Source organism: Aythya ferina (assembly GCF_964211825.1).
Source record: "Aythya ferina genome assembly, chromosome: 6".
Taxonomy (NCBI): Eukaryota; Metazoa; Chordata; class Aves; order Anseriformes; family Anatidae; genus Aythya; species Aythya ferina.
Genome location: NC_140303.1, coordinates 26,059,752 through 26,085,223, shown reverse-complemented (window position 1 = coordinate 26,085,223; position 25,472 = coordinate 26,059,752). Strand labels below are relative to the sequence as shown.

Here is a 25,472-nt window from a genome sequence, read left to right as displayed (position 1 = left end):
TGTCTTTCTGCAATAGATATCTTACACAGTTTATCTCCCAATTACTTAGTGAAAAAAAAAAAAAATGTAGCTCCCCAGAGCGCATATGTTTCTATCTGTCAGTTAAGGATAAAATAGAGATTTAGTGTAGGATTTTCCAAAGGAATCCAAAAGAAGTAAATGTTCAGTTCGTGCTAAACTTCACTGACTTTAGCCTCAGCAGTGGCTCTCTGATTGAGCTACCCTGAACACGTCCTCCACATAGCTTTAGAGACACACTGGATATGGTAATGTCAAATATTAAGTGCACTTGGATCTCACACTGAAAATATCACATTTGGCTACCAGAACCTTTTGTTTATCCTAGGCACTGTTGTATTTTATGTTGTCAAATAGCCTGAGTATATTTTAAGCTCAGTTCTTGCAGCCTTCCTTTATGAGTGTTGAGTGCAAAAGAGAAATGTGGTTTTGGGGAACAAAAGAATCACGTGCATGAGTGTTGTGGGTAAACAGACACCTGTCTTTGAATATTGAGGTTTCTGTATTGATCACACTGAGTCTAGCAAGAACAGAAAGAAAGAAATTCAGCTGGGGTCTATTTACATATAACAGCAATAGGACAGAGTATTTTATCTGAAGTGTTTTCAGTGAAAGAAATGAAGCGGGAGTGGGAATGTGCTTATCAATAGACCTTATTATTCTGCTCATCCTTTGATAAATTAACATAGCAAGTTCTTTTAGGCTCCCCTCAATCTTTTACTTGTTTGTACTGGACTTCATTGATCCATATTTAGCCAGGCCTGATAATGTGACAAGACAGCAAATGTAAATGGCAAAGTCAATGAGTATTTTCTTTCAGCTGAAACAAAGCAAGTCAGACTGACTATCAAACTCTTTGGATTTATATTCTTGTTTGCAGCAGAATTTATTACCTTGTTAGGAAATAAAACAAAACAAAAAGGGTGCAACCATTTTTTGTTATTGTAGTTAAAGAAGAACAATGTTATGGGAGGAGTGTCCTCTGGGCTTGCTCCAGTCAACTCTATCAAAGAGGCCAAGAATGATAAAATTCAAAACCTGCAGCTGCCAGTTCCTTTGGGAGTCACATTACAGTAGTACAAGCAAGAGTCTTTCTTTTTAAAAAGGGAAGCATATGACTGCAGCCAAAGTCCTTTCAACGCAGTTTTAGGTAAGCTGATCTGCATAAAAGCCATTGTAATCTCTTGCACTGCTCAAGTTTTAGGCGATATTTTCGTTTCATAATGCTGTTTCTGTGTCCACTGGAAACATCTGCTTAGACGTGCCAGGCTCGATCAAGCACCCTGTTACATCACTTGGCAAATGAGGTCACCTCAAGTAAATAGCAGTATTATGGCAAGGAGAATGAAAGCCTCAGGATTTAACTGCTAGGGCTCAAGCTGCAACCCGCCATGATGCCTGACAATGATGCAGCAATGCTGAAAAGGTTCAGCGGGTGCAGTGGAAGAGGCAAGCAACAGGGGGGACTCAAACACAAGTAATCAGGTCCCTCGAGATCCGCTTTCCACTGTGCCAAGCACTGACTGAGGGCATGGGCATGCTTCATATGCAGTTCACCCCTGCAGCCTATTTGCAGCAGCAGTTGCGTGGTTTTACATGGTGATTAATGGGAACACTGAGCTGGAGCATATTGTTGGAATATGGCATTAATGTACCAGCCATAAATACAGGCATTAGAGGAAACACCTTGGGAATGCAGGAGGGTGAAGGATCTATGGGGTTACCTGGCTGTCTCCAGCCACTACCAGGCAACTGCAGGCACCTCACCCAAACAGGGGCCAAGCCTCTTAAAATGTCATTTAAATTTTACCAGAAACATTGTTTCTCTCACTGTGACACCCACAAAGGGAAAAGGGGCAGGAAAATGTGCACGTCAGGGCCAGGTCTTCCTTGGGCAGTGAGGTGAGGCACTTTGAGGTGAACACTGGTCACTGGCATTAATCCTACAGGTTCTGTAATCTCAAATCTGCTTTTGCCTCTACAGTCTATTCGACCAACCTACTGAAAATCATTAAGAGCAACTTATCTAAATCTACCTTTGAGTTAATTTTGAGCCTAAGGCTCTGACTTACAGTGACGGGACCTAGGGACCCACAATAAAAATGAAAAATAGCAGCTATTAAATCTGTAAAAAGGAAACAACTTGGAAAAGGCGAGGGATGCCAAGCTAGCCTCTCCAGCAATGGCAGAGGGGAGTCAGACTTAAAGGACCATATGGCTTAGGCATAGTTTGAATAATCCCTTCCAATTAAAAATAAAGCCAGTTTTATATAAAACATCTGTTCTCTAAATTCAACAATTTGGACAAAAATAAATAAATCTTTCGTCATGTTTTTGTTTCTCTGTTCAGATCCTTAGCCCTTTTGAGACTGAAGGAGGAGTGTTTGTTGTTTCCTGTGATACTAGCAAGTATCAGTGCAGGCTTTTGCATTTTTCTTTGCTGGACATTCTCGTTTTCACCCACTCCCCAGCCACAGAGCCTGTGGATAGCCAGCCATCCTTGCAAAGGGTTGGTTGTTTCAAGAGAGCCCAGCATACCCGAGGCAGGTCAGTGAAGATCAGCAATGAGTCTGGGCAGATGCAAGAAGACAGACTCTGCCTTCAGCCTTAGGCACTGCCCCCGTAACGCTGCTGGCAGCTGGGCATGATACTCCGCTGGCAGGGTATCTGTCTAATGTCATCAGGCTTACATGTATCTAAAAGAGTTAGCCACTAAATCCTGATCCCTGAATACTAGCAGAGGTAAAGAGAGTACAAGATTATCCCTTTTCTGCCTGCATGCATTCACTACAGAACCACAACAAAAAACAGCTTTGAAACAATCTATATATAACTGCTTGCCTTGGAAATGTCTGCTTTTTATTTGATAAGGGGAGGGAGATCTGTTGCAGGTATTATTAGAAATGATACCACTTTTCATAACTCCATTGGAAATCTAGCTGTGCAGATGGCAACATACCTGTCAAAAATAATTATCCAGATTGTAAAGGAAATATAAGCTGGGGATATGTATATCAAGCAAATTTGATCCAGTGCATAAACCGAGATTTGCTTTGTTCCAAAGCATCCCTAGGGTGATCTTACTGTCCTTTTCCTCTGAATATCATTTGCATCCTTCTCAGGAGGACATCAGTCTGATGTCTCTCCTCTGGCTGTGGCAAGCCATTGTTTCTGGTTCTTCAGGTAATTGTTTTTATTTCAGCGTAATGTAAAAGCAGAGGTGGCTAATCAGGGACCTGTAGATCCTAAACATTCCTTGTTGTTGATATCAGGTGATATCAGGGAGGCTGTAGGCTGTAGGTTCTCTGCTGACAAGCAAGTGGCAGGGTACATACTCAGCTGGGAACACAGTCTGAGAAGAGAACAGGGCTGCTGGAAGATGATATGATTCCTCTCTTCTCAAAACTCTGGCCAAAACAGAACTCCTCAGTTAGATAAAGACAGATGTGCACAGTGCCTGCCTTTTGCAAGGGCTTGTGTGCTTGTCCCATTCTGTGCTTGTTTTTCAGAAGCTTCCGCTGGATTTGAACTCCCCTTCTCCAGTGGTACCAAGTATGTAATGCAGACAACTGGCTTCTGGTTTTAAACTCATCGACAAAGACCTTTTACTGTGTACACTTTGCTGTTTGTACCTGGAGATGTTTCACAAAGTTCCTGGCCAGATTACATGACCAGATTTCGTGTACTTGCTAGCAGTGTCTTGGGAGTTGATGCCTGATAAATGATACGTTGACTGAAACCCTTGACCTCCTGGGGCAAGACTGTCTGTTTTGCTCAGTGTGCTGAACATACAAAAAAAAAAAAAAAAAAAACCGCAACTAGTCATTACTGCCTAATTTCAGTCTACTCTTGTGCTTTTGTTAACCCTAGGCGTGTTCAGAACATCTTGTGGCTGCAAGAGGTGACAGCTGGAGCTTTACCTTGGGGTGTTCCAGCCATCTGCCTGTCTCGCCCTCTGCTACACTGGTAGCAAATGGTTTTGGAGCAAGTTGTGCTGGCCCCGTGGCACTGAGGAAATACCGATGATATATGCTTTATTTTGTGCTTCTCCAGGGAAGGGAATGGGATTTTGGTACCAGCTCTCTAAGCCAAATACCATGAGAAAACCTCCAGTCTTAAAAGGCCAAACACAGACTGATGCTCTGGTTCAGTTTGTAGGGTGAAACAGAGTCTGGTCGTCTTTATCTTCAAAAGATTTTTTTACAGTTGCATGCGCTGTTTAATTTGGGCTGACTCTAGCCTTACTTTCTGGGAAAAAAAAGGCTCCAGAAATAATTCAGGCAGCTCCATTCAAGCTGTTCTGCAGATGTCAGCATATGCTGGAGTCCAAAATCCAGCACAGCCAGGATATGGTCGTATAGTAAGGGACTCCAGCAAGATATGCTGGACAGGAAAGATTTGTGCTATTTGAGACCATAACACCAGATTTCCTTTCCATTAGCATATTTATATGTCCCGTGTGCCATCTCTGTTTCTTCTTCCTGCTGCGAAATAGCATACTGTGTCTTGATTTATGGAATGCTGAGCATCCAGATGCCTCTTGTTATCTCCTCGCTGAGAGGAGCAAAGCTGGTACATTTGGGCTACAGGCTGTCACCATCATCCTCACCATGTGTTTGACAAATAGCTTAAATATAAAGAGACCTTCCTGTGAAGCTCAAGCAGGGATCATCTTCATTTGGTCAGACAAAGCAAAGAGTGGGAAGCACCATCTCCATTTTAAGGGCAGATGAGTGTAGGGGCCTGAGGATAAAGAAGGACTCAGAGGCGAGCCAGGTATTCTCCAAGGACTTTCTGAAGTGAGCTCAATCTGGAGCAATTTTGCTAACCATGATAGGTTATTCCTGGTTCAGTTCCTAGCTCCTGAAATATAATCTACCCCACAGAAACACCTCCATACTGCTGCAATGAAGCAATCACCAAACTTGCCAGAGCTCTCAGCTCAGCATCCCTCAGAGGTGCAGAGCTTTTAGAGGGAGGAACATGGGTGACTCAGTGTTCGCACCCCAAACAGAGCCTGTTACACCACAGTAAAACTAAACCAATTCTCCAGGACTGAAATTCCTCAAAGGCTTTTTCTGGATTTGATCTCTCTCTCTCCAGCTTCCCAGTAAAAAGAAAATCCCTATGGAATTTCAGAAATTTTCACAAAGAATTCTGTGGGGGATAAGATTTCTAGTGCCTATCCCCCAGCTCGAGTGACAGCTCCTGGATTTATTTCAGTGCAGACAGAATCGGCGACTAAGTGGTCTTATTCGCTTTTTTTTTTTTTTTACCCTCTTGATAAGAATGCAAATCCCATTCTTTCTCCCGCTGCCGCTCTCACCCTCTTGAAATAGGCTGTTTATGGTGACTAAATGCTTCTATCCAAAACTGGCTGCCATCCAAATCCAGATGGGCAGAAAGCCTAAAAGCAACAGAAAACTAGCAATTTATATTAGGACACAGAGCAGCACCACACAGAATGCTTTGTTTAAACTAGCAGAGCTCTGTGTGCTATTGAATATATGTAAATAACCGGCTAGTGTGGGTTTCTACAATGATGCTGGCATATTTTAAAATACTTAAATACTCTGAGCAGCTCTTCTGACCCTGACAGATTCATTCTCTGTTGCTGGTTCTTTGAGTGAAAATCAGATGGTGGCTTGAGATTTGTACTACAGAGTAAACGAATTCTCACCTACCTGAAATATATTGTTTTTTACCTCTGTCTGTAGATGCTGTGCACTGCTGATTCTGCTTCTGAATATTCTGGATTTGTGATTAAAAAAAATATACTGAAGGCATAACCAAAACATTCTAGGAACAGAAAAAAGGAGATAAATATGACCAAAATGATACAGCAATTTTAATAACAGATTGGATAATCTAGCATAGTGAGTTGGGCTGGTCATAGTTCTTTACATTATAATGTATTTTTTAATAGCTTAGTATTACATGAGAGGATGTTGTGCGTGTTGCGTACTGACAGAGCATCTTTAGCAATCACAAGCACTTAGACCAGACAAATGATGGTCTAATACAACACATGTAGCAACGGTTTGAATTTGGGCTTTGCCAAAGGTGTGGCAGCTTCAGCTTGCTGTGTTTTTGTGGTGTGATTCTCCAAAGGAGTCAAGGCAAAGGTGAGAGATAAGTGTAATGCGCTGATGTTTATCCTCCTGCCTTCTGTTACTACTCTGTTATGAGAGGGAGCTGACCAAAACACAGGCATATTTGGAAATGGAGAACCCCAAATATAACTGATCTGTTTGCCTCCCTTGGCAGTGAGTGTCAATGACCGGTAATGTGATTACTGGAGCTGTAATCATTGCTCAGCATTCAGCTCAGAGATCCAAATACCACACTGAGCATCAGGTATGAGGTATGAGCAGCATCTGCCCCAGAGCTGTCAGAGAGGACACAGCAGCACAGAACCCCTGGCTGTGATGCTGCTCACAAGGACTGCCATGAGCATCAGATGTAGTTCCCTGACACCTCAGGTAGCCAGGTCCTCTCTGTTATGTGCGCTCACAGGTCACAGACCACAATGTGCTTTGTGAGGTTCTGCAGCAAATTTAATACCTTATTTACAAAAGGACTAAAACCTTAATTATGGCACTGTATCACAGGAGGGAAGACCAAGTACACCAGTATTTTGCACCCGTGTAGAAGCAGCCAATTGAAATGCCACCACATTTGCTGGGGTGAGAGGTATTTATTCACCCATGCTGTTAAAGCCACTGCAGTATCTCTATTACCAGTTCTCAGCCTCTCTGAGACGGGTTCGTATTTAGAACCAGTGTGAGATCAATTGCAGTTTGCAGGATAAACCTGTCAGCTGCCTGTTTTTAAGAAGTGTCTGAGGTGTCCTTTTCGAAAGACCATCTTCCAACCCCCTGCTTGCCCTGTTGGAGAGCTATTAATTCCCACTAGACTTTAAACTGAAGTGGATTTAGTACTAGTTAAGCTCTGTTCTAGCAGGAAGGAAGACAGCCAGTGACCTGATAGGTCTTTTCCATCTGTACTGTAATGATAAATGTTCCTCTGGTGTTCAGTCTTGCTTCCTCTGACTGCTGCTTCATGGCTGGAAATTTAACAGATGCCGCAGTGGCCGTACACACGTACTATGGCTCAGGAAGGGCCATCAAATGGTAATCCTGTCGTGGTACACCAGTACCTCCTGATCCCTGGAGCTGAGTTGGCTCCCATGCTTGGAGCAGCTGGGATGTCCCCATAGTAGGACATGTCCTTGTCTGGGATCTTTTTGGTGGCTTGCACTTCACCCTCCTGAGACTGATGAGCACTCAGATGGGTGTTCCCAAAGTCAAAAAGGCTCGTGTAAGTCACAAGAAAACTCCTTTCCCAGGGTCAGTGTCTGCCCTAGATGGCTCCCATCAGTGCTCAGAGTTTTGTGAGCAGTGTCCTGCAGCTGGGAGGGTAGCTGTGTGGCTGGATCCCTGCCTGCACCTGTGGCATAGGGCAGGGCTCTTTTCTAGCACAGATTTCATCTATTTTAGCACATCCTGATGAGAACATTTACACACTGAATGCATGATGACGCTTCCTAGCCCAGGCACAAGCGATCGCAGAGGATGGGAGTTGGTTTGCTGGTGGCAGGCAGCAGCCATCTCTGTGGGGCTGCCTTTGTTGAACATGGGGACAGGCTGGGGCTCCTGCCGGCTGCACTCAGGACACGGCACGTTCGCTCTGGGCTGCTCGGGGCCCTCCTGCATCTTTGCAACATTTCACTATTTGCCTCTGCATTCCCTTTTCTTCTTGATTTTCAAGCCATTGCTTTCTGTTTAATTCATTACATTCATCCCTGTGTCAGATCTTTCGGTTATGCCTTATGGTTTGCAAAGGCATATTGCATCGTTATTTTTATTTTAATGTCTCTCACTGATCTTGTTGTACAGCACACAGATTAGACTGCTGTCTGGGTTTTAAATGTACCAGCCAATGGCTTTAATGGTGGTTTTTATCACAGGAATAATAAAAGTGAATATTATATGTTAAATTATTGAGCCATTTACCTGTGAAGTGCAACCTTAAGGACATCCTTTATTTTCTTCTTCCAAATGAAATGCAATACATGTGAGAAAGCAGCAGCCTGTCTGTATTCCAATTTGTATGCTCAGAGGTAGAGAGAGGCATGATATCTTTCTCTGAGATTGCAAAGTTACTCTCCAAAAATAAATTAAGTAATTAATAGCTTGAGGGAACACTTCAGAGGTGAAAGGATTTCTGTCATCAGGAATCAGATGTATTTGCATTATTCGTAAGTGGCTGACAAATTGTACACGTATTAGTGTAATATAGTCCTTCCAGAGAGATTACTTTGCCCTGGGTTAATCTGGTCAGTACATATCCTTTGTGGTGTGGTGGTAGGTAAGACACAAGAACAGGCATGGTAAAAACCTGGAAGTCCTTTGCAAAAGGGAGAGATTTCTGTTCCATTCTTTGTGGACCGCCTCTAAAAATGACTTGTGGGTCTCTACCTGTGTTAACTGCACCTGTAAAGGGACCCTGTTTAATTCCTTCTGCCAAAGATTGGGTCTTTCCTTGCAAATTTTAGCACTGGCTATTCCAGTGGTGAGGTGGAGCATGGAGGGAAGCCCTGGTCCATGTTTCAATCCAGAGGATGCTGGAGGAGTAGGTGATAGAAATTCATGGCAGGCAGCTGGGGAAGGGCAGCTCGCTCCCTCACATCCTCACATCAGAGGTGGGTTTCTAAAGCTAGAGGCTATGAATGCTGAGGAAGAGCTTGATCACACCAGGTGCCCAGCAGCAACTAGAGGGTCTGATTTCTTCTGGTTCTCATTATATTAAATAGCTATTTTAATGAGACAGGGAAAACAGGAGTTTGGGGCTAGATGGAGTCATGGAGTGCACCTGCCTCCTCTGGGATAATGGTTACAGGTGTGGTCCTAATGGAAGCATCTGCTTATATCAGGTGTTTAGTTGTTTGAGAAGGGATTGTCAAAGGCCCAGGAAAGGCTGATTTTAGGATAGCTGCCCCTTAGCCTGCTGTGCCCAGGGCAGCATGGCAGGCTGGAAACTGCTTAGGGCAGCCCTTCCTGAGCTGATGCTCCCTAGCAAGTGCCTCATTAGTTCCAAACTTTCTGAACTGCTAACTTCCCCAGACCTCGTTTCCTGGGATATTTCTGGATTGTTTCACCTCTCAAGCAATTAAAATGACTTATCTGTCAAAAATCAACCTAACCATGTGAAGACAGTTTTTGACTGCTCTGGAACATCCTTTGTCCGTATTGTTGGAAACGATGGATCCTGGGCTCCTGTTTTGACCGGCTTCTTCATGCCCAGATACCATACACGGCACTTAGGCCCTTTGTCTGAAGGCGAGAGTTAATTGTTTATAGCAGATGTTTCCTGTGTGATGGCAAACACGGACACCTAGTGGTACTTCAGTGCAGGGCATGTGAATGTTTGAAATTTGTCTCTGGAAGAGAAGTGCAACGCGGTATTTGTTCGTGTTATCCCCCAGAAGGAAATGAGATTTGATTGTGTTCAGAGAAGAAATCACAAATAACGTAATGTTGAGGAAAGAAAAAATGTTTGGCAAGGAGTACTGAAAGTGATATTCATCACAAAATTAATTTGATAAAATTCGTCAGTGAATTTACCACAAAGTAGTCAGGATTTTACTTGTGTCTTAAATATCTCATACCATACCAGACCTGGTCCCATACTGGATCAGAAAAAAAAAAAAATAGTTCTCAAATTAGCCCATAGCAAAGAAACCTCAGCAGGTAACATAGCAATATCTTATTCTTACCATACCTGTGAATGTTTGTATTCAAGTTATGGGGAGAGTGTGTCAGTGTGATGAGTGGTGGGTTTGTTGGTCAACTGCATTGCTAGGTGCCAAGCTGATCTGGTGCGCTTCCATCAACCCACTGAGCTCTTTCTGCCAGGATTAATGCTACCACTCTGTCTGAATGGCCTCAAACAGCCACCATGGTTTGTTTTGTTTGTTTGTTTGTTTTTCCTATTTATTTACAAATAATCTTTCAGAGAAATATTTCCTTCTTCTTCCCCAAATCTAGCATTTCGTCTACGGCAGAGACACAGGACAGGTGAGAACCAGTCCTTGTCCACTGACCCTTTTCTGTAATTGTAAATATCACAACTGTGAATGGGATTTCTTTCTTGCCTGCATTAGACACACAAACCACTATGCCACTGGGTGGGGAGACAGGCTGTTCCCGTGGGGGCGTGCATTCGGCCCGAGTGGGCTGCAGTGAGGGATTTTGAGGTTGTACCAACTTGAAAGTAGAGCCTGTAGAGGTGGGTGTGCTCTCTTCAGGGGCTCACCCTGTCAAGCCAATAAGCAGGTTCCAGTTCTCACTGATTTCACAAAGGTACTGTTACACCTTACAAGATTTCTCCCAGTTCAGTTGGATTTACAAGCAGATTATTTAAAAACATTTTATAAAGTGCCTGTTTTTAGCTTGATATCCAAAGAAAGTGAGGTATGTGGTATTACACTGTTTTGAATCAGCTTGTTTACTTCTCGTCTTAGTAACTTTTGAATCAGTGGGCTAATTCAATCAAATTTTACATCGGAATAAGGACCTCAAAGATTCCTGCATGTTCCAGGAAGCAGGCAGGACATACAGAAGGGCCCTGATGAAGGCCCCTAAAGACAGGCAGACAGAAAGGAATCCAGATTGGAGAGGAACATTCACAGAGCTTCCTTATACCACAAAAAAAAAAAAAAAAACAAAAAAAAAAAAAAAAAAAAAAAAAAAACTTATAGATTTGTACTCACACCCTTTTAGACACCTGCAAAGCCAACCCTGAAATCCAAATCTTTAAGATAACAAGCTTTGTTAGCTATGCTGCTTGTGCAGTCACTTTTTCTGTTTTGTTCTGCTCTATACACAAACACTTATATATCTGGTCTCTGGTTGTATAGAGACAGTGGTTAAGCAGAGACCAGTATTGTTCATTGAGCATTGCAGGGTGTGAGACTGAAGGAAAGCAGCAGGTTGCCAGCACTCAGTACGGAAGTAAGACGATACATTTATTCTTAGATACAAATCCTGGAAGTCAGCATATAATCAGTCACTCTGCGTTTATATATTTACACCTCTGTTTTCCGTCAGAGAGCATGGGAGGAGCTTTTCTGATCTGCCCTGTCAGGATTCCCTAATCTCCCAAGGGGTCCTGAGAGCAAGTTTGGGAAGACAAGGGCACATTTCTTGTCTTGCAAAAAGTTGTATCTGTATCCTCACTGCACTGGTGGCATGTGGAAATGTGTCTAGCTTATGCTGTGGAGGGGGAGCTGGAATTTGTTCTGCCATGAGGCACAGCGCCAAGGCAGCCTGGGCTATTGCCCAGTCACCCCAGAAGCTAAAGCAAGAAAAAAAGCAAGGTTTCTGATGGACACCCACAGCTAGAAAGTGATGGCATTCAAAAGGTTACTGGGTGGGTAGCTTTGATTTCTCACTTAAGCCCAACAGAATCAGTTAGAAGTAAAGGAAACCAGGGTCACAACATGTTGAACTTTGACAAAAGAAATGATTAACTTGGCTTCTAAGGAATACAGAGCCTGTCTTTGCCAGTGTAAATATGATACACAGATGATTGCTTTAATCCTGCCCTCTCTAACTCTTATTCCATTTTTTTCTTTCCTCTTGAACCTGGGCAGTTGTCTGGAGGGTGTGAACTAACCGTGGTGCTCCAGGACTTCATAGCAGGCCACAGCAGCGAGCTGAGCATTCAGGTGGGGCAGACAGTGGAGCTGCTGGAGAGGCCGAGCGAAAGGCCAGGCTGGTGTTTGGTCCGGACCACGGAGCGGAGCCCACCGCAGGAGGGTCTGGTCCCCAGCAGCGCTCTCTGCATTTCCCATTCCCGCAGCAGCGTGGAGATGGATTGCTTCTTCCCTTCAGGAAAAGGTAGGCAACATCCTGACAGGTGTTAAGACTGTTTCAGATTTCCCCTTTTGTATCATGTAAGTGCAAAGCTGCTTGGGCTGCTGTTGCAGTCAACGTGGGTAAAGGACTGTGTATCATGAGTGAGTTTTGTTACTGGATCTCTGTGAATCAGCACAGCGCTAGCCTAGCTCCATTCCATGAATCAATGTTGTACCTGTGTGTCTTTTGCTGTGTGGCAATTGTTATTGTCTTGAGACGCGGGATAATAGTAAGAGCTTTTAAACAACAAAGGGACCACTTTCAGAATCTAAAAGCCTAGAAGGAGGGAAAGTCAAGCTGTATATACACCCAAGATGCCCCAAGTTATGGATGTGTTACTTTAGGAATGCCACTAGTGTGTGGTCTTTTAGTGTATCCCAGCTGAATGTCTATGGCTAGAAACACCAGTGAGTACTGGTACACCAGTACTGACTGACTGGTGAAATGAAGACTTTGTGCGTAATGCCACAGTACAAGGGGTTAAGAGTCCTTTACAATCAGTGCATGACAAAACACGTCACCTGTATTACCCTGAGAGCTTGGGTGTTTACATCAGTTTTCAGGGAAATGTCCTACCCTTTCCTACAAACACCTGCACTGAAAGGTGAAATATTGTTCGTCTCTGTGGTGTCTGTGGCCTATTCCGTTGATGTTGTGTTCTGAGCTCTGTGTCCCACGCATCACATCAGTGCAGCCAGACACAGGAGATGCCCCAGACTGCTAGACCAGGACCTGTTCGGTTCAGTGTGGCTGGAGCGAGTCCCCTTCTGGCTGTGTTCTGTAGGGTGCAGGGGAATAGCTCCACAGGTCCCACTCCTGGCTTCAAACCCACAGCCTCAACTGGCTTTTAAAATTTGTTTGTTTCTCCCCCTGAGTTAGGGGAAATAGAACTTGATCCGTTCTTGTTTGAACAAGTTAAGCTTGGTGGTTATGTTTGTTTTGAGAAAAAGCATTGAAATCGAGCTCTCGTCTGCCTTTGCTCCCTGCCTGCAGCCCTGTGGTTGCAGTGGGGAGAGGTGCACAGGGCACTGTAAGGGGTCTGGAGTCAGAGTTTACTTTAAAGCCCAGGAGGCAGGAGGTGAAGCTGCTGCTGACTGTCCTCGCTGCCTGAGGTGCAAACTCCAACTTGTCCCATGTCACGTAGACCTGCCACACCTCTCCTCCCCGCATGCCCATGCCCTGCCGGCTCTTCTGGCTGCTGCTGCTGCCCTAGGAGCCTGTCCTGGTCCTCAGCTTCTCCCTTCAGCCCTACAGGGCTGTCTTCTGAGAAGCGCTGCCACACCTCCCTGCAGATTAAACGTGTGAGTAAAGAGGTGAAGCCGAAAATCAGCCTGGCCTGCGTAAGAGCAGCCAGCACCTGACATGAGGTGACTCACAGGAAGACAGAGACGTGCCCACTGGGAGCGCGCTGGGCTCGGCTCCTCTGCTGAGGGATGCTGTGAAATGCCTCTCAGACCTCGTTGGCTTGAAGAGTTTCTCCTCAAATGAAACAACACCAAAAAATTGCGAGTGTAGGCCATGGGCAGGGAGGCAGGAAGCCCTGAGGAGGATGGAGGCCAGGTGGTGTGGGGATGAGGGTTGAGCACCAGGCCAATGCCGCACAGTGGGCACAGTGCGATGGGCATAGTGTGGGGCTGTGGCTGGCAGGCGGGAGCCAACCGATGTCCAGTGGGCTCCAGGCTGCCTGAACACAGCACCCAGCCTGTGCCAGCACCTTGCTAGGCCATGAGATGGATGATCCCAGGGAATTCACTGAGCTGGCTCTCACCCCCTCTTCTCCAGGCAGGTGCAGTCAGTCTGGGGCCAGCCGGCTCCATCCATGCATTCGTTGCCTTTAGCTCCTTGCATCTCTCTCCCCCTCAGCCTCTGTTTTCTTTCTACACACACCAGACCTGTAACAGGGAGACTCAGCATTAATGGGATCTCCAGAAGTGCTTCTAGAAATAATAAAAATAGCCACCCAGTCCACAGTTTTGGCCAGAGTACAGCAAATAGGTTCTTCTGTGTCTAATCAGTTCTCCTTCCACTAGGAAAACAGGAAATTGTTTAAAATGAATGTACAGATGCTTGAAATAAAGAGAGGAGAGTAAGTTTAAAGTGGAAAATGAACTATCCACTGGAAGAGCTTGCCAGTCTCATGAGATCCTGCAAGGATTAACATCATAAACGGCTTCTAGCTGTTCAGATTTGTGTCCTTCTCTATTTCCAGTATCTTTGGGCATGGTTTGGATTAGGAATCCCTTGGTCCAAGATTCCAAAATGTCTGGCCCTTCTCTACAATCCTTGCTTTATGTAGGGCAAAGGCTGGCACGTCTTATGTCAGCATCAAGTGGTCTCCCCCCATCTGTTTCAAATACGTAAAGATACACAGCTGCAGAATAGCTGAATTTTGCTTGCAGTTAACAAGGCACACCATTCTTTGCCTTTACAAGCACGGTAATTTCAAGAATAGAAAGTATCCATACATAAAATTTCTATTAGTAAAATTTGCCATCTGTGATATAAACATGCAGTTTTTGACAAATGTAGAATAGTTGCATTTTCTTAATGAAAATGGTAAATAACTGTGTTTTGTCCTATATAAATTATGGTGGACTGTAAATATAAATCATGAGGCTCACAGAAAGTACCTACCATCCTTAAAATGAAAGACAAAAGATGCACCTGAAACATCAACATCTGAACAGAACACCTGTGAAAGCCACTGGAAACAAAATTAAACATCACAACTGAACATGTGCTCTGGCTCTCTTCCCCCCCCCCCTCCCCCCTTTAACACTATTCCATTCTAAATAGTTATTGAGTTAACATAAAATATTACAAAAGGGAAAAGTTGGTGGAAATATAAGATACAAAAAAAACAAAAACAAAAACAAAAACAAATAAAAAAAACATTCCCTATATTTCATAATGGAATATCTTTGCAGATTTCTCTTGTTGATCAGTGAAAGCACAGAGACGTCAAGGACTAGTCTCCCAGCCTTCCGACTGACTCCTGGCTGTGTTCCTTTGAAGGATACACACTTGTTTTTTTCATGACTTTACTACAGTTCAGAGCCCAAGTACAGTCCTGCCTGTCTGCGCTTTCCAGTGAGCTGACGGAGTTTGCAATTACCCCCTGTAAAAAGTCAAACAGGTTTCTGAGATTCACCTTTTTGCAAATAATTTACAGTTGACTGAATACGAGGAACTGGTCTGCAGTCTTGTTACTGTAATCGAGAATTTGTGCTATTATTTTTTTCCTGACTGGCATTCCTTCAGAAGGAAAAAGAAAGGCTTGTGACACTAGGAATGAAGCTCTGTTTGAATTGTCTCACGGGGCTAATTACAGAAAACTGTGACTTTTATTCCTGTCTCTTTTATTCTATAATTGAGCTCTAAGGTATTAAACTATAAATTTCACATTAAGGGAGAAATCTGCATGGATGGAAAGCGACCTAATGACCTAGTCAATATTCATTAAGCACACTGGGACAAGCATGTTCCTGGTGTCAGCCTGTTAGTTTCATCTGAGTGATTCCAAATTTGAATTTGGCCTATCAAACCTTTAGAAGAAATCTTGATCTTACAAATCTTGTTTTATGATCGCTCACTCAACATTTCTGTTGTAATATCATAGTCACAGTGTAATTCAAAGGCTAGTTCTTGTAGTAATTTTAAACAATGTCAATCATCACAACAGAAAGCGTTAAAACAATAGGGTTTATAGCATTTGGTTTAGGCTGATGATATGCAAAGGGATCCCATTCAGGGCCCCAAACCAGATTCAGCCTGCAGGATGCTTGTTTCTGGTCCAAATCCCTGGAGGAGATGAGAAGTACATTGTTTTAAGATGCTATGCAAACATCTTGCTGCGCAGGCAGATGGCCACTTAACAGCAGGGCTTTGGTGGCAGCGGTGGGTCCTTGTAACAGAGCAAACTGAGCAATAGTTGGGTGTCTTCCAACTGCAGAGGGAACGTAGGCCTCGCAAGGTGTGTGTTGGCAGAGTGAGCATCCTGTCTGCTTTTCCCAGCCTGCTCATGCTGGCTTGGGTGCATCAGCTGGGACACTGTCAGACTTCAGGCAGGAGGGCCAGGGGTTTCAGTGCTGCTCAGGTGAAAGCTTCTCCATTTAGAGAGTCCCACCTGCCTGATCTTATGGCCTGTGGGATCCTGTGGCTGGTAGGTGTGACTGCAGGCTAAGCTGCAGAGGAAGAAAAGAGGGAAGATGAATAAAATCTGGTGAAAAAAATAATAGTATCAATGAAAAAGAGGCTACCCTGAAACCTGCATTTTTGTGACCACTCCTCGTGGGAAACATTATATGGATCATTATATGGATTAGTGTGCAAAACCAGTGAGGCTATAATGTGGTTCTTGTTGGGGTTGGAAGTCTCTTCCCTCCAGCCCCTGATCTCAGAAGAGCAATCTATGTAGGGAAAAGCATGATCGTTTCTTCCCACGTCTCTGTTTTTAAGAACATCTTGGATTTTAGTAGGGGAAAAGAGTCTAGGTTGCTTTTGTTGTGTCCCTGTTCCTGTTGAGTATTAAATTGTGATCTACATTGGCTTGCGCACTTTCTCTGTTGTTTTAAGCAATCTCTGTTGCAAAACATATTCAATGGTAATGATTCCTGATTTCTCGGGGGAGCTGTGTGAGGACGATTCAGAAGTTTTAGTGCACTGCATTAAACCTTCAGTTGTCCTTGTAGAGGCAGAGAAGTTGTTTTTGTTTTTGAAAGTCTTAATGAAGAGCAGTCAATTAAAATGTTTGTATGGCTCTGAACTAAAAGAAACATTTTATTAGGTAACAGTTGATTTATCTGGCACATAAACAGGTCATGGGCTTTTTATTAAATGAACAGTGTTCAGGCTCCCATTGTCAATATAAACACGCAGTATTAAAACAAACAAACAAACAAAAACCCCGTTCCTCTGTTCCTAATACCGGTCCAACAGGGGTGTTCAAAGTCAGAATTTCATTGTACAGCCTTTCAAAAGAGGTCACACAAACCCCTCCTACTAGTGCTTAGTGCCTCATGGCATCCTTGCTACAAGTTCAGGACATGACATATGTTGAAAAATCCCACCAGGAAAGCTTCTACTGCATTTTCACTCTGTTACAATTATGATAGAGCAGCTGGAAACAAGTCGGCTAACAAGCATTTTGTAACATGGCAGTTCTCTGTAGGCTGACACCAAGGGCTTCTGGGCCCAGCTTGGGACCAGTGTTCCACCTCAATATACCAGGGGAAAAATGAATAATGCTAAGGAATGGGAATAGAAAGACTAGAGAACTCAAAACCGCTTTGCTATTTCGGTCAGGTCATCCTTTCCTTTGTTTTTTCACTGCTGTGTCTTCCTCCTCTTGCTCTTGAAATGGTTGGTGGTTTTTGGCTTCACTTTCATGGACCTTCACAGCTTCTCCCCACATCACTTCTTTCTCCCTTAGAAGGCAACTCCTGCTTGGGTGCTGGAATGATTGATGATGCTTCACTCCCTTATCAGCTGTTACCTTTTGGTCTTGGATCCTATACTTTCTCCTACCTCATAGTCAACTGTGGGAGAACTCAGATAATCATAAAGTGTCCACTCTTGGTGTTGTCAATGCTTACACCTTCTCCTGGACTGCATTATCACCAAAATAATCAAAAATGAACAAATATTTAGCAACAAGTGGCAATATGGATGATGAGATGTGCTTTTTGTTCTTTCTAAGAGGTAGACCAAGATGAGCTAAAGCTGAATAGGAATATTCCTGTCACTACAGCTGTAGCTCTGCCACAAATGGCAGATACATTAGTACATCCAGAAGACATAACTGTACTGATAAATTCTTGTGCAACCAAGCCCTAGAGGTTGTGTCAGTCCAAGCACCCCCAGAGCAGCTAGATAAGGTAGGCACAGCCTGACCAAGCCTTGCAAGTACTTGGCCTCCACAGTGAGTCTCAGCAGCTACAAGGCATGGGGGCAGATTGAGTGCAGGCTGTTGGAGTCCTGTTCTGATAGGTCATGAATGCCACTACTTCTCTGACATGGTGTTTCTATTTCTTTCTTCCTTTTTTTTTTTTTCAGTATGTCATCACTAGATATTTAAAGCTAGATTCAGCCACGTGGGTTTGTTTAAGACGTATCAGGTACCACTGAAGTCAGTTATACTTATTGCTTCAGCTGTTCTGTTATCTAATCAAAGCCCAAGGCCTCCAGTGCTCTACCTGAAACTTTATTTTTGTGGAGAAGTACAATTTAGATGAATGCTTTGATAAAACAGGAAAGGCTATTTTGGGGGAAGTTGCTTTGCTTTTGTTCAGTGGATTTTTATTAATTTAAACACAGGAGTCTTTGTTTAAAAGAGAGAAGGCCTGCAAATTTTCTTGTTTACTTTGCCTTTGCTTCCCCTTCTGACAGGGGGTAAAACTTTATCCACCTAATCCCCTGTCAGCTTAACCCCAAGTTTCACTGTACAGTGGCCATGCTGATTTTTTTTTTTTTCCACTGGGAAAGAAGAAAAGGGGGAAGGGGGACTGGGATTTAAAATGCTGCAGTCAGCTGTGCTCATCAAGGATGCCAGAGGATTCAGCACCTGGTCTGGGGGGAAATTCAGCTGTGGTACACACAGAGCTGTAATCCACCTGCTGTGATCACAAATAATCTGATCAGAAGGATTAGACACTTGGACATAGCATGTGTTGGGCCTGATTCTCTGTATTAATGTGGGACCCTTTGACAGGTCACCCTCATGGTGCATGTACCAGGAGCAGCTTGGAGGGTACAGCATAAAACTGGACAAAATCCAGTAGCTGATATTGCACAAAGGTCAGGCACCTGAGCTGAAGGTTTATTCTGGCATTACAGTCTCCGACAGCTTTATTATTGTGTAACTCATGCTCGGTTTTCTAATGCGTCGTTTACTGCGCCTTTGGGATTTTTGCTTAATTTGGCTGGGAGGCTGTCAGAGAACAGGCTTTCCTGGTAGCAGGTATAATATCGATTGCTCATACCTCTTCATTAACATACTGGCACCAGCATCTTAGGCTGTGGCTGAATATGGAATATAGAATTTCTGCCGATTGAGATAATAAATCTTTCTGCTTTTAGCATCGCATTAGTCAGCCAACTAAAACCCAACAAAAAACTGGCAGAGAAACACTACTAGTAGTCAAATGGGAAAGCATCAGCAAAAATGTAGTGCGGGATGTTTCCAAACTGCGTGGACCTGTAGGAGGACAGAAGCATTCGCACTTTGGAGGGTTAAGTGCTGGTCTCTGCAGAAGGAAGTGAGGACCATGGTGTATCGCTGCCACGCAGCGCCTGTCAGCACTGCGCCCAGTGGTGCACATGAGTTGGCTGTTTCCAAAACGAAAAATCTTCTCTCTCAAGATAAAGAGTCATTTGTTTCCTGTAGATATGCTTGTGGGCTTGTTGGAGAGGCAGGTTTTAGAAAAGGGTACAGTTACTTATTGCAGCGCTTCTGTTGCATGCAGAGGGTGGCTTGGCAGGTCCAGGCTTGGGTGGTGGAGCCCAACGTGCAGTAGTCTGGGCAGGCTGGGTCTCCCCATCGAGAGCTGGAGCTCGGGAGAGGGAAAGCAGCTCTTGTGAGTCCCCCTCAAGCTCAGCACATGTTTTTCTCCTGCAGCCTATGTGGAAGACCAGGGTCAGAAATTCTCCATGCTCTCCTGCCAGATTTCCCAGAGGGCCACCCCTTGCTTTCCAGGGGCAAGTTAAATCAACTCACATATTTAGGGCTCTGTGCAATGGGATATGATTGTGCTCCTCACTGCAGGCGTTGAGAAGCCTCAGAGCACCCATGTCTCTATCCATTTTCTGCAGAGAAGCAGGAACCTCCTTCCTTGGCTGCATGCTCACAGATGAAGAGGAGAACCTAGCTGCTTTGGTGGGTTTTGGGGGGTGGCCACAGCCTTCTCCTGGCCTTGTGAGCCATCTGGGACAGACTGGGAGTAGTTCAGCTGTGCACACCTAGACAAGCAAGACTGCTCTGGTCCTATTTTCCCACCTTGTCTTCAAAGGCATGCTGCAAAAGGAATCTTTAATTTGTATTACTAATGTATTGATTTCCCAATTGTTGGGACATCACAAAGGACAAGGTCAGTAAGATAGAACTACTAAGTAAATACTATACTTTTATTTCATTAAGTGAGACTGCTTTCTGGAGAAATCTGGGCTGTGCAGCATCTCATATTGCCTGGGGAAGACCAGAGGCATCTCCCATCAAAAGGAGTCTGAGCCAGGAATGGCCTGTCCTACCCAGTCCCCAGTTCTCCTGGTGCTCATCCCATCCTTTCATAAAACAGCTGAGCTCTGAACTTCCTTTCCTGTAACAGGGTCAGAGCAGACAGAGGGGCCTTTGAAGGGACTCCGTGAAAAGCAGTGATCGAGTCTGAGCAGCAGTTGCTCTACTGAGGAAGGAGCCAGGCTCCTGCTGTGGTGCTGGGGAAACCAGGTCAGAGCAGGTATTTTCCAGGACTCCCCATGCAGTTATCCAGGAGAGGAGGCACCTATTGAGAATGGTTTGAATTCAGTGCAAGTTTCTTTTTAATAACTGCCCAGGGACTTTCTTCTTCTCCTTTGAGCTGAGTGTACTGTAGACACCAGAGCAAGCAGGCAGAGCAGAGTTTGCAGCATGAGTTTTTGTGCTGGCTCTGACCTGAAGCCAGCAGCCATAATATCTCCACGCCTCTGCCCCACTAGTGAAAAACAAGCAGCATGGAGGTATAAAAATAGCTCTTTGAGTAAAATCTATTTCCTCTCTATTTAGTCGTGTGTCTTGAGATACGTGTAGCATGGTGGGAAGGGGGGAGTTGCTGTGCAGCGCTTGGCCTGTTGAGCTAACAGGAAGGTCACCGGCCGCCTTCGCTGAAAGAGCGGCGGGAGCATGTGGACGGCTTGTGTCTTGTGTTTCCTCTGAGGCCAGACTAAATTTAGCAGATTCGCAGATGGACGTTGGACCGTAATCCATCTGGGACTGTGGGGAGAAGAGTGGGATCTGGGTTGTTTGCCTAGGCTTTTTGCTGCGTAACCAGCCCCAGCGAGCCACCATTCATTATTATGTCTCTCTTCTGCCTTGCTGAATGCGCTGCAACCTCCTCCCTGGTCGCTTACCCTGAACTGTTTAAAGTTTAAGCATGAAAGAAAAATAAAGACTGCTGGTTCTGTGTTTGTACTAACTCAAAGTCAGACTGTGGATGTACTTTCTATAGCATCAACACGAGGGCTGAGCCTATAGATCGTACCTGTGAGATTTGTAGTAATGCAGATACTAACGATGAGGGCAAATCTCATTTAAGGCTTCCCAGCTTCCAGACAGTTAAAGGGATTAATCCTAAATGCAGTATTTACACCCTGCAAGGTCTGTACACTGCTGGGCTGGTCCTTCCGTTGCTAATCTTAAACAAATATTTTATGAGTGTGTTTTGAAGTGAACTAGCTAGGCTAAAAATCCCATTTCCCTGACCAGTCTGAACCAGAGCTAGGCAAACTGAAATGCAAAGCACATGTGTATTAAATAATGTATTTTAAGTAATTGAAATTATGTTTCTGTATATGTGCTTCAGCACACTGCACGGATTTGATATATTGATCCTGACACAAGAAGCCTGATTTTCCTGTCATTTACGCAAGCATTTTGACAGAGCAGTTATTCCCAGGTTACACATTTTGCAAGAAGAGCCTGAACCCATGTCAGCTTCACTTAGTTCATATTAATCCCAAATTCAAGAAAGTAGAGTTAATGTTGTTGTTGCTCTGATGATCTAAAAGTCTTAGGGCAGGAGGTTATTTACATAAGTGCCAGTGTTTTTTGTTTTGTTTCCCATTCATATTAACTGGCCCAATAAAAGGCATTACTTCTTCTCACAAATACTGCCTTGCTTTAACTACAGAACTGCATTTATCGTTTCTTCAAGGCAGAGCCCATGTTTGACTATATTTTCCCTAAATCTGTTTAAATAAGTCTCTTGCAGTTCAGAACACCTAAAGAATGGTTCCCTCTTTTATTATAAGAGGCTAAACCATTCTTGTCTCTGGTTGTCCTCAGCATTTCCTAAGAGGCTCTGTTTTACATATGTATCACAAATTCTTCATAAGAGCACTGAAGAATTATTGACTCTGCAGAATTGTAATGGAGTGAAATAAGCATTTCCTTTCCTTTCTGGAGTTTAAAAAATACAAATTAAATTCCATGCAGTCTCAAACAGTAGAGGGATAATTGCTTGCAGATTGCAGTGAGGGTTGGGATGGCCTCCGGTCTCTCTAAAGGTGTGCGGTCAAACAGAAGCAGCAGTGATACTCTATCCAAGACTTCCCATAACAAAGCAGCTCTGATTTCATCTCCTCACCAATGCAATTTGCAACTCATATATGCTGTTGACTCCTGTTTTAATGAAGAGGACCCAGTGTTCCATGTTTCTCACCAATAACATTTAACTGCCTGATGCCAAATTAAGTTTTTGTTGCCCTTTGCTTTTGCAAACCAAAGAAATTAAAAGTTAGATAGTAGCACCCCGTGTTTCCATTTCAAGGGCATTGTTCTAGTTTCTAGAGTAGGGAGGATTGCTGAAATCTTTTAGCTCAAGCTTTTTCTTTCCCATAGATCATTTTTTAGAAGTGTTCTAAGGTCCTCATACATTTCAGTTTTATTCCTTGCAGACTGTGCCCAGCTCATTATTTTTTTCTGCAGATTTCACATATCTTCAGATTTTTAAGTTAGTGGTTGCATTTTGCCAATGAACATATACCCAGTTTCCTTGGAAATCTATGGGAATTACATTTAGGTATCAGAGAACAGAATGCAGCCTTAAGAGCCAAATGTCATTCTTCGGAAAAGCACTGAGGAATTCATTAACTCTGCAGGACTCAGTGAAATAAATACATTTTTACTTCCACAGACTGCAAAAAACAAGTTTCATGCAGTGTAAAGGAATCAAGGTGCTCTTGCTGCAAAGAAAAGCCTTTCTAACCTGTGAAAAAGCTTAGTAAAAAAAAGTTTGTGCATGGATGGCAGGGAAGGGCAGTTCAGGCTTTTCACTACAGTAATCTTCATGGGTGTTTCATGTCTGCTCAGATAAATCTGCCTCGTGTGCTACACAGACATGCTGCTGCTCCATGGGACAACTGCTTTGGACAGAGCCTTTACCTGAAAGTTGTACACCTTCTGCAGTGTACAGTCTTTCCTTATATTCAAAAATGTGTCTTTCTGCCCATAAAAATGCACATTCTGCTCTCCATCAGCTCACTCACCATCCATCAAAAAACGTGCTAGGGGACATGCAGGAATGCCAGAGATGGGCCTGTTCTTAGCAGCACTTGGGGCTGGTGCTTCCTTCTCTCTGCTGAGCAAAAGATAGCCAGCCAGATGGAAGTACCCATTTTGTCTGACACAGAGAGACTGAATCTGAACCATCAAACCTGCACACCGTGCCTCCCCAAGCAGTCAGGATCTACCATAGCGAGTGGGATCTCTGAGACTAAGAAATAATACAGGTGATGCATCTGTCATGTACCCTGAGGCTCTTCCACTAAATTATTGCCAATAATGGCAGGAGAAACAAGGTAGATCAAGGAACTGATCTGGACTAAAAGAAATTTTTTTTTTTCTTTCCCCCCCCCCCATCTTAGGTTAATTTTAACCTGGATCCATGTGTGGATCAGATTCACTGTGAGGCTGCACAAACATTTCTGTTGGCACAGGGAAGAGGCAGGAAGGCACAGGCACCTGGGAGAGACAGAAAAGGCAACAATGAGTTTTGGCAGGGCAGTTGGCTCTTGACAATGTGAAGTGCTCATGGAACTATCATATAATGCAGAGCTGTTACGTACCAAGAGATTGGCTAAACATAGGAATGAAAAATTATTCCAAGACATCGTGTACTTGTTCCTCTTGCAGAAATGCAACAGGTTTTTCTGTCTTGTAGTGACTAGAAATGCCAATGTGCTGCAGTTCAGATTTTGGTAATGTCTGATGGTACCAAGCAGAAGAAGGATTTCTTGAGTGTTTGGTGCTGAACCAGCAATCACTCACAGACATCCTTTGGAGCAGCATTTCTGTTAAGGAGATCTGCAGAAATCCTACCTGCCAGAGAGCTAGGATCTGAGAAATGCAGTTATTGCTGGTCTGTGGACAGTAAAGAACAGAAGTGGGCAGAGGTACTCCACATTGTTCCAACATACAGTTGTTTTCTAGCTAGTCATTCCACAAACTGATAAAATATAGTTTAAAAACTATATATATATTTTTAATTCTCCCCACAACAGGCTGCCTGTTACGTGTGTCCTTGTTATTTTTATCCTCCTTAAGTTTTAATAACAGCTTTGCAGATTCTTTTATGCTTGTCTTAGATCTGGTGCTGTAAACCAGCAAGCTTTGCCATCCTAAACATTGCCTGGTAAGAATTCCTCTATGTTCTCTTTTTTACCCTAAGAAAAAGGAAAGTGGAAAATAAACTTACTCCAATAGTTTGGCCCAAATAAATAAGGGCTTTGACAATATTGACATTGAATTTTATTTTAATTCCAATCCAATTCTTCCAGACTGGCCCAACGGAGAAAGTTTCCTCTCTAGCAAATGGTGTTTGCCAGTTTTTTAATGTTTCTTTCAGTTTGCCTTGAATTATAATTGTGTTGGATACTGGATGGGGGGACAGCTGATGAACACAGCTTGCTGTTTACTGCAAGACATCTCAGGCAAGTAGACCGAGATGTCTACTTCTCTTCTATCAGAAACAAAACAAAACAAACAAGAAGACTTTCTCTAAGGAAGGAGAAATCCCATTTAAAGAGAAAATTAGCTGTGGTTTCTAGCATCCAAATAGAACAACCTCAGGCAAGTTGAGACAGGCACATCAGGACTACTTCTGGTACACTATTAGGCTATAGTTGCTAAAACAACTCACCTTTGTCATGCACAAGTGGGTGAGGCTCCTGTTTGTCTTGGAAATCAGACTATGATGGGCTGAGATAGGCTCATGATTTCCCCACTGAGGCGCAACACAGTAAGAGAGGAGCCAAAACTTGTCCAAAAGGCAGCACTTTAATGCTTGCGTCTTCCATCATTGCTTATTGCTGTAACTCCCAAAGATATGTCTCTGCTTTAATGGAGATAAGTGCTTCAGGAAATGAATACAAAAGCTACTTTAAATTTTTATTTCACTTTTTTTTTTTTCCTGAAGGTTTTATTATTTTTTTTTATTATTTTGTCCAGGAGCTTGTTCAGGATGTGTCCACCGCCTAGTGTAGTTCTCCAGAACCCAAGTAACCCATTACTAACATCACCATCCCTGTGGTTGTTCAAGGAAAGGTTGGACCTGGTGCTTAGGGACATGGTTTAATGGGTGACATTGGTAGCAGAGGGACGGTTGGACCAGATGATCTTGGAGCTCTTTTCCAACCTTCATGATTCTATGATAAAGCGGTACGTGGCTCCAGTGGGCCTCTTACGTTAAAGTGGTTGGTGAGGGGAGGCTCTTTGCTGACTCCTCTGGTGGTATGGTGGGTCCGGGGAAACCACTCTGCTGGCCCAAGGGCAGGCCTTGCCAGAAG

General features: G+C 43.8%; 1 protein-coding gene and 1 long non-coding RNA gene across 4 annotated transcripts in view; one reads left to right on the top strand and one right to left on the bottom strand.

Annotated features, from left to right (window-relative positions):
- The window catches only part of KALRN (kalirin RhoGEF kinase), a 496,625-nt gene that overhangs the window by 394,449 nt on the left and 76,704 nt on the right, over positions 1 to 25,472 (top strand). For all 3 annotated transcript variants that reach the window (XM_084524614.1, XM_084524615.1, XM_084524616.1), the window contains 2 exons: positions 10,068 to 10,097; positions 11,675 to 11,921. In XM_084524614.1, the coding sequence (XP_084380740.1) occupies positions 10,068 to 10,097; positions 11,675 to 11,921 (277 nt within the window). The remainder of the gene's footprint in view (positions 1 to 10,067; positions 10,098 to 11,674; positions 11,922 to 25,472) is intronic.
- On the bottom strand, positions 16,706 to 24,979 carry LOC311439197. Its single transcript, XR_014694582.1, has 4 exons — positions 24,827 to 24,979; positions 23,565 to 23,649; positions 19,654 to 19,950; positions 16,706 to 19,555 (listed from the first exon to the last, which is right to left on the bottom strand). It is a non-coding gene; the product is annotated as an uncharacterized lncRNA (long non-coding RNA).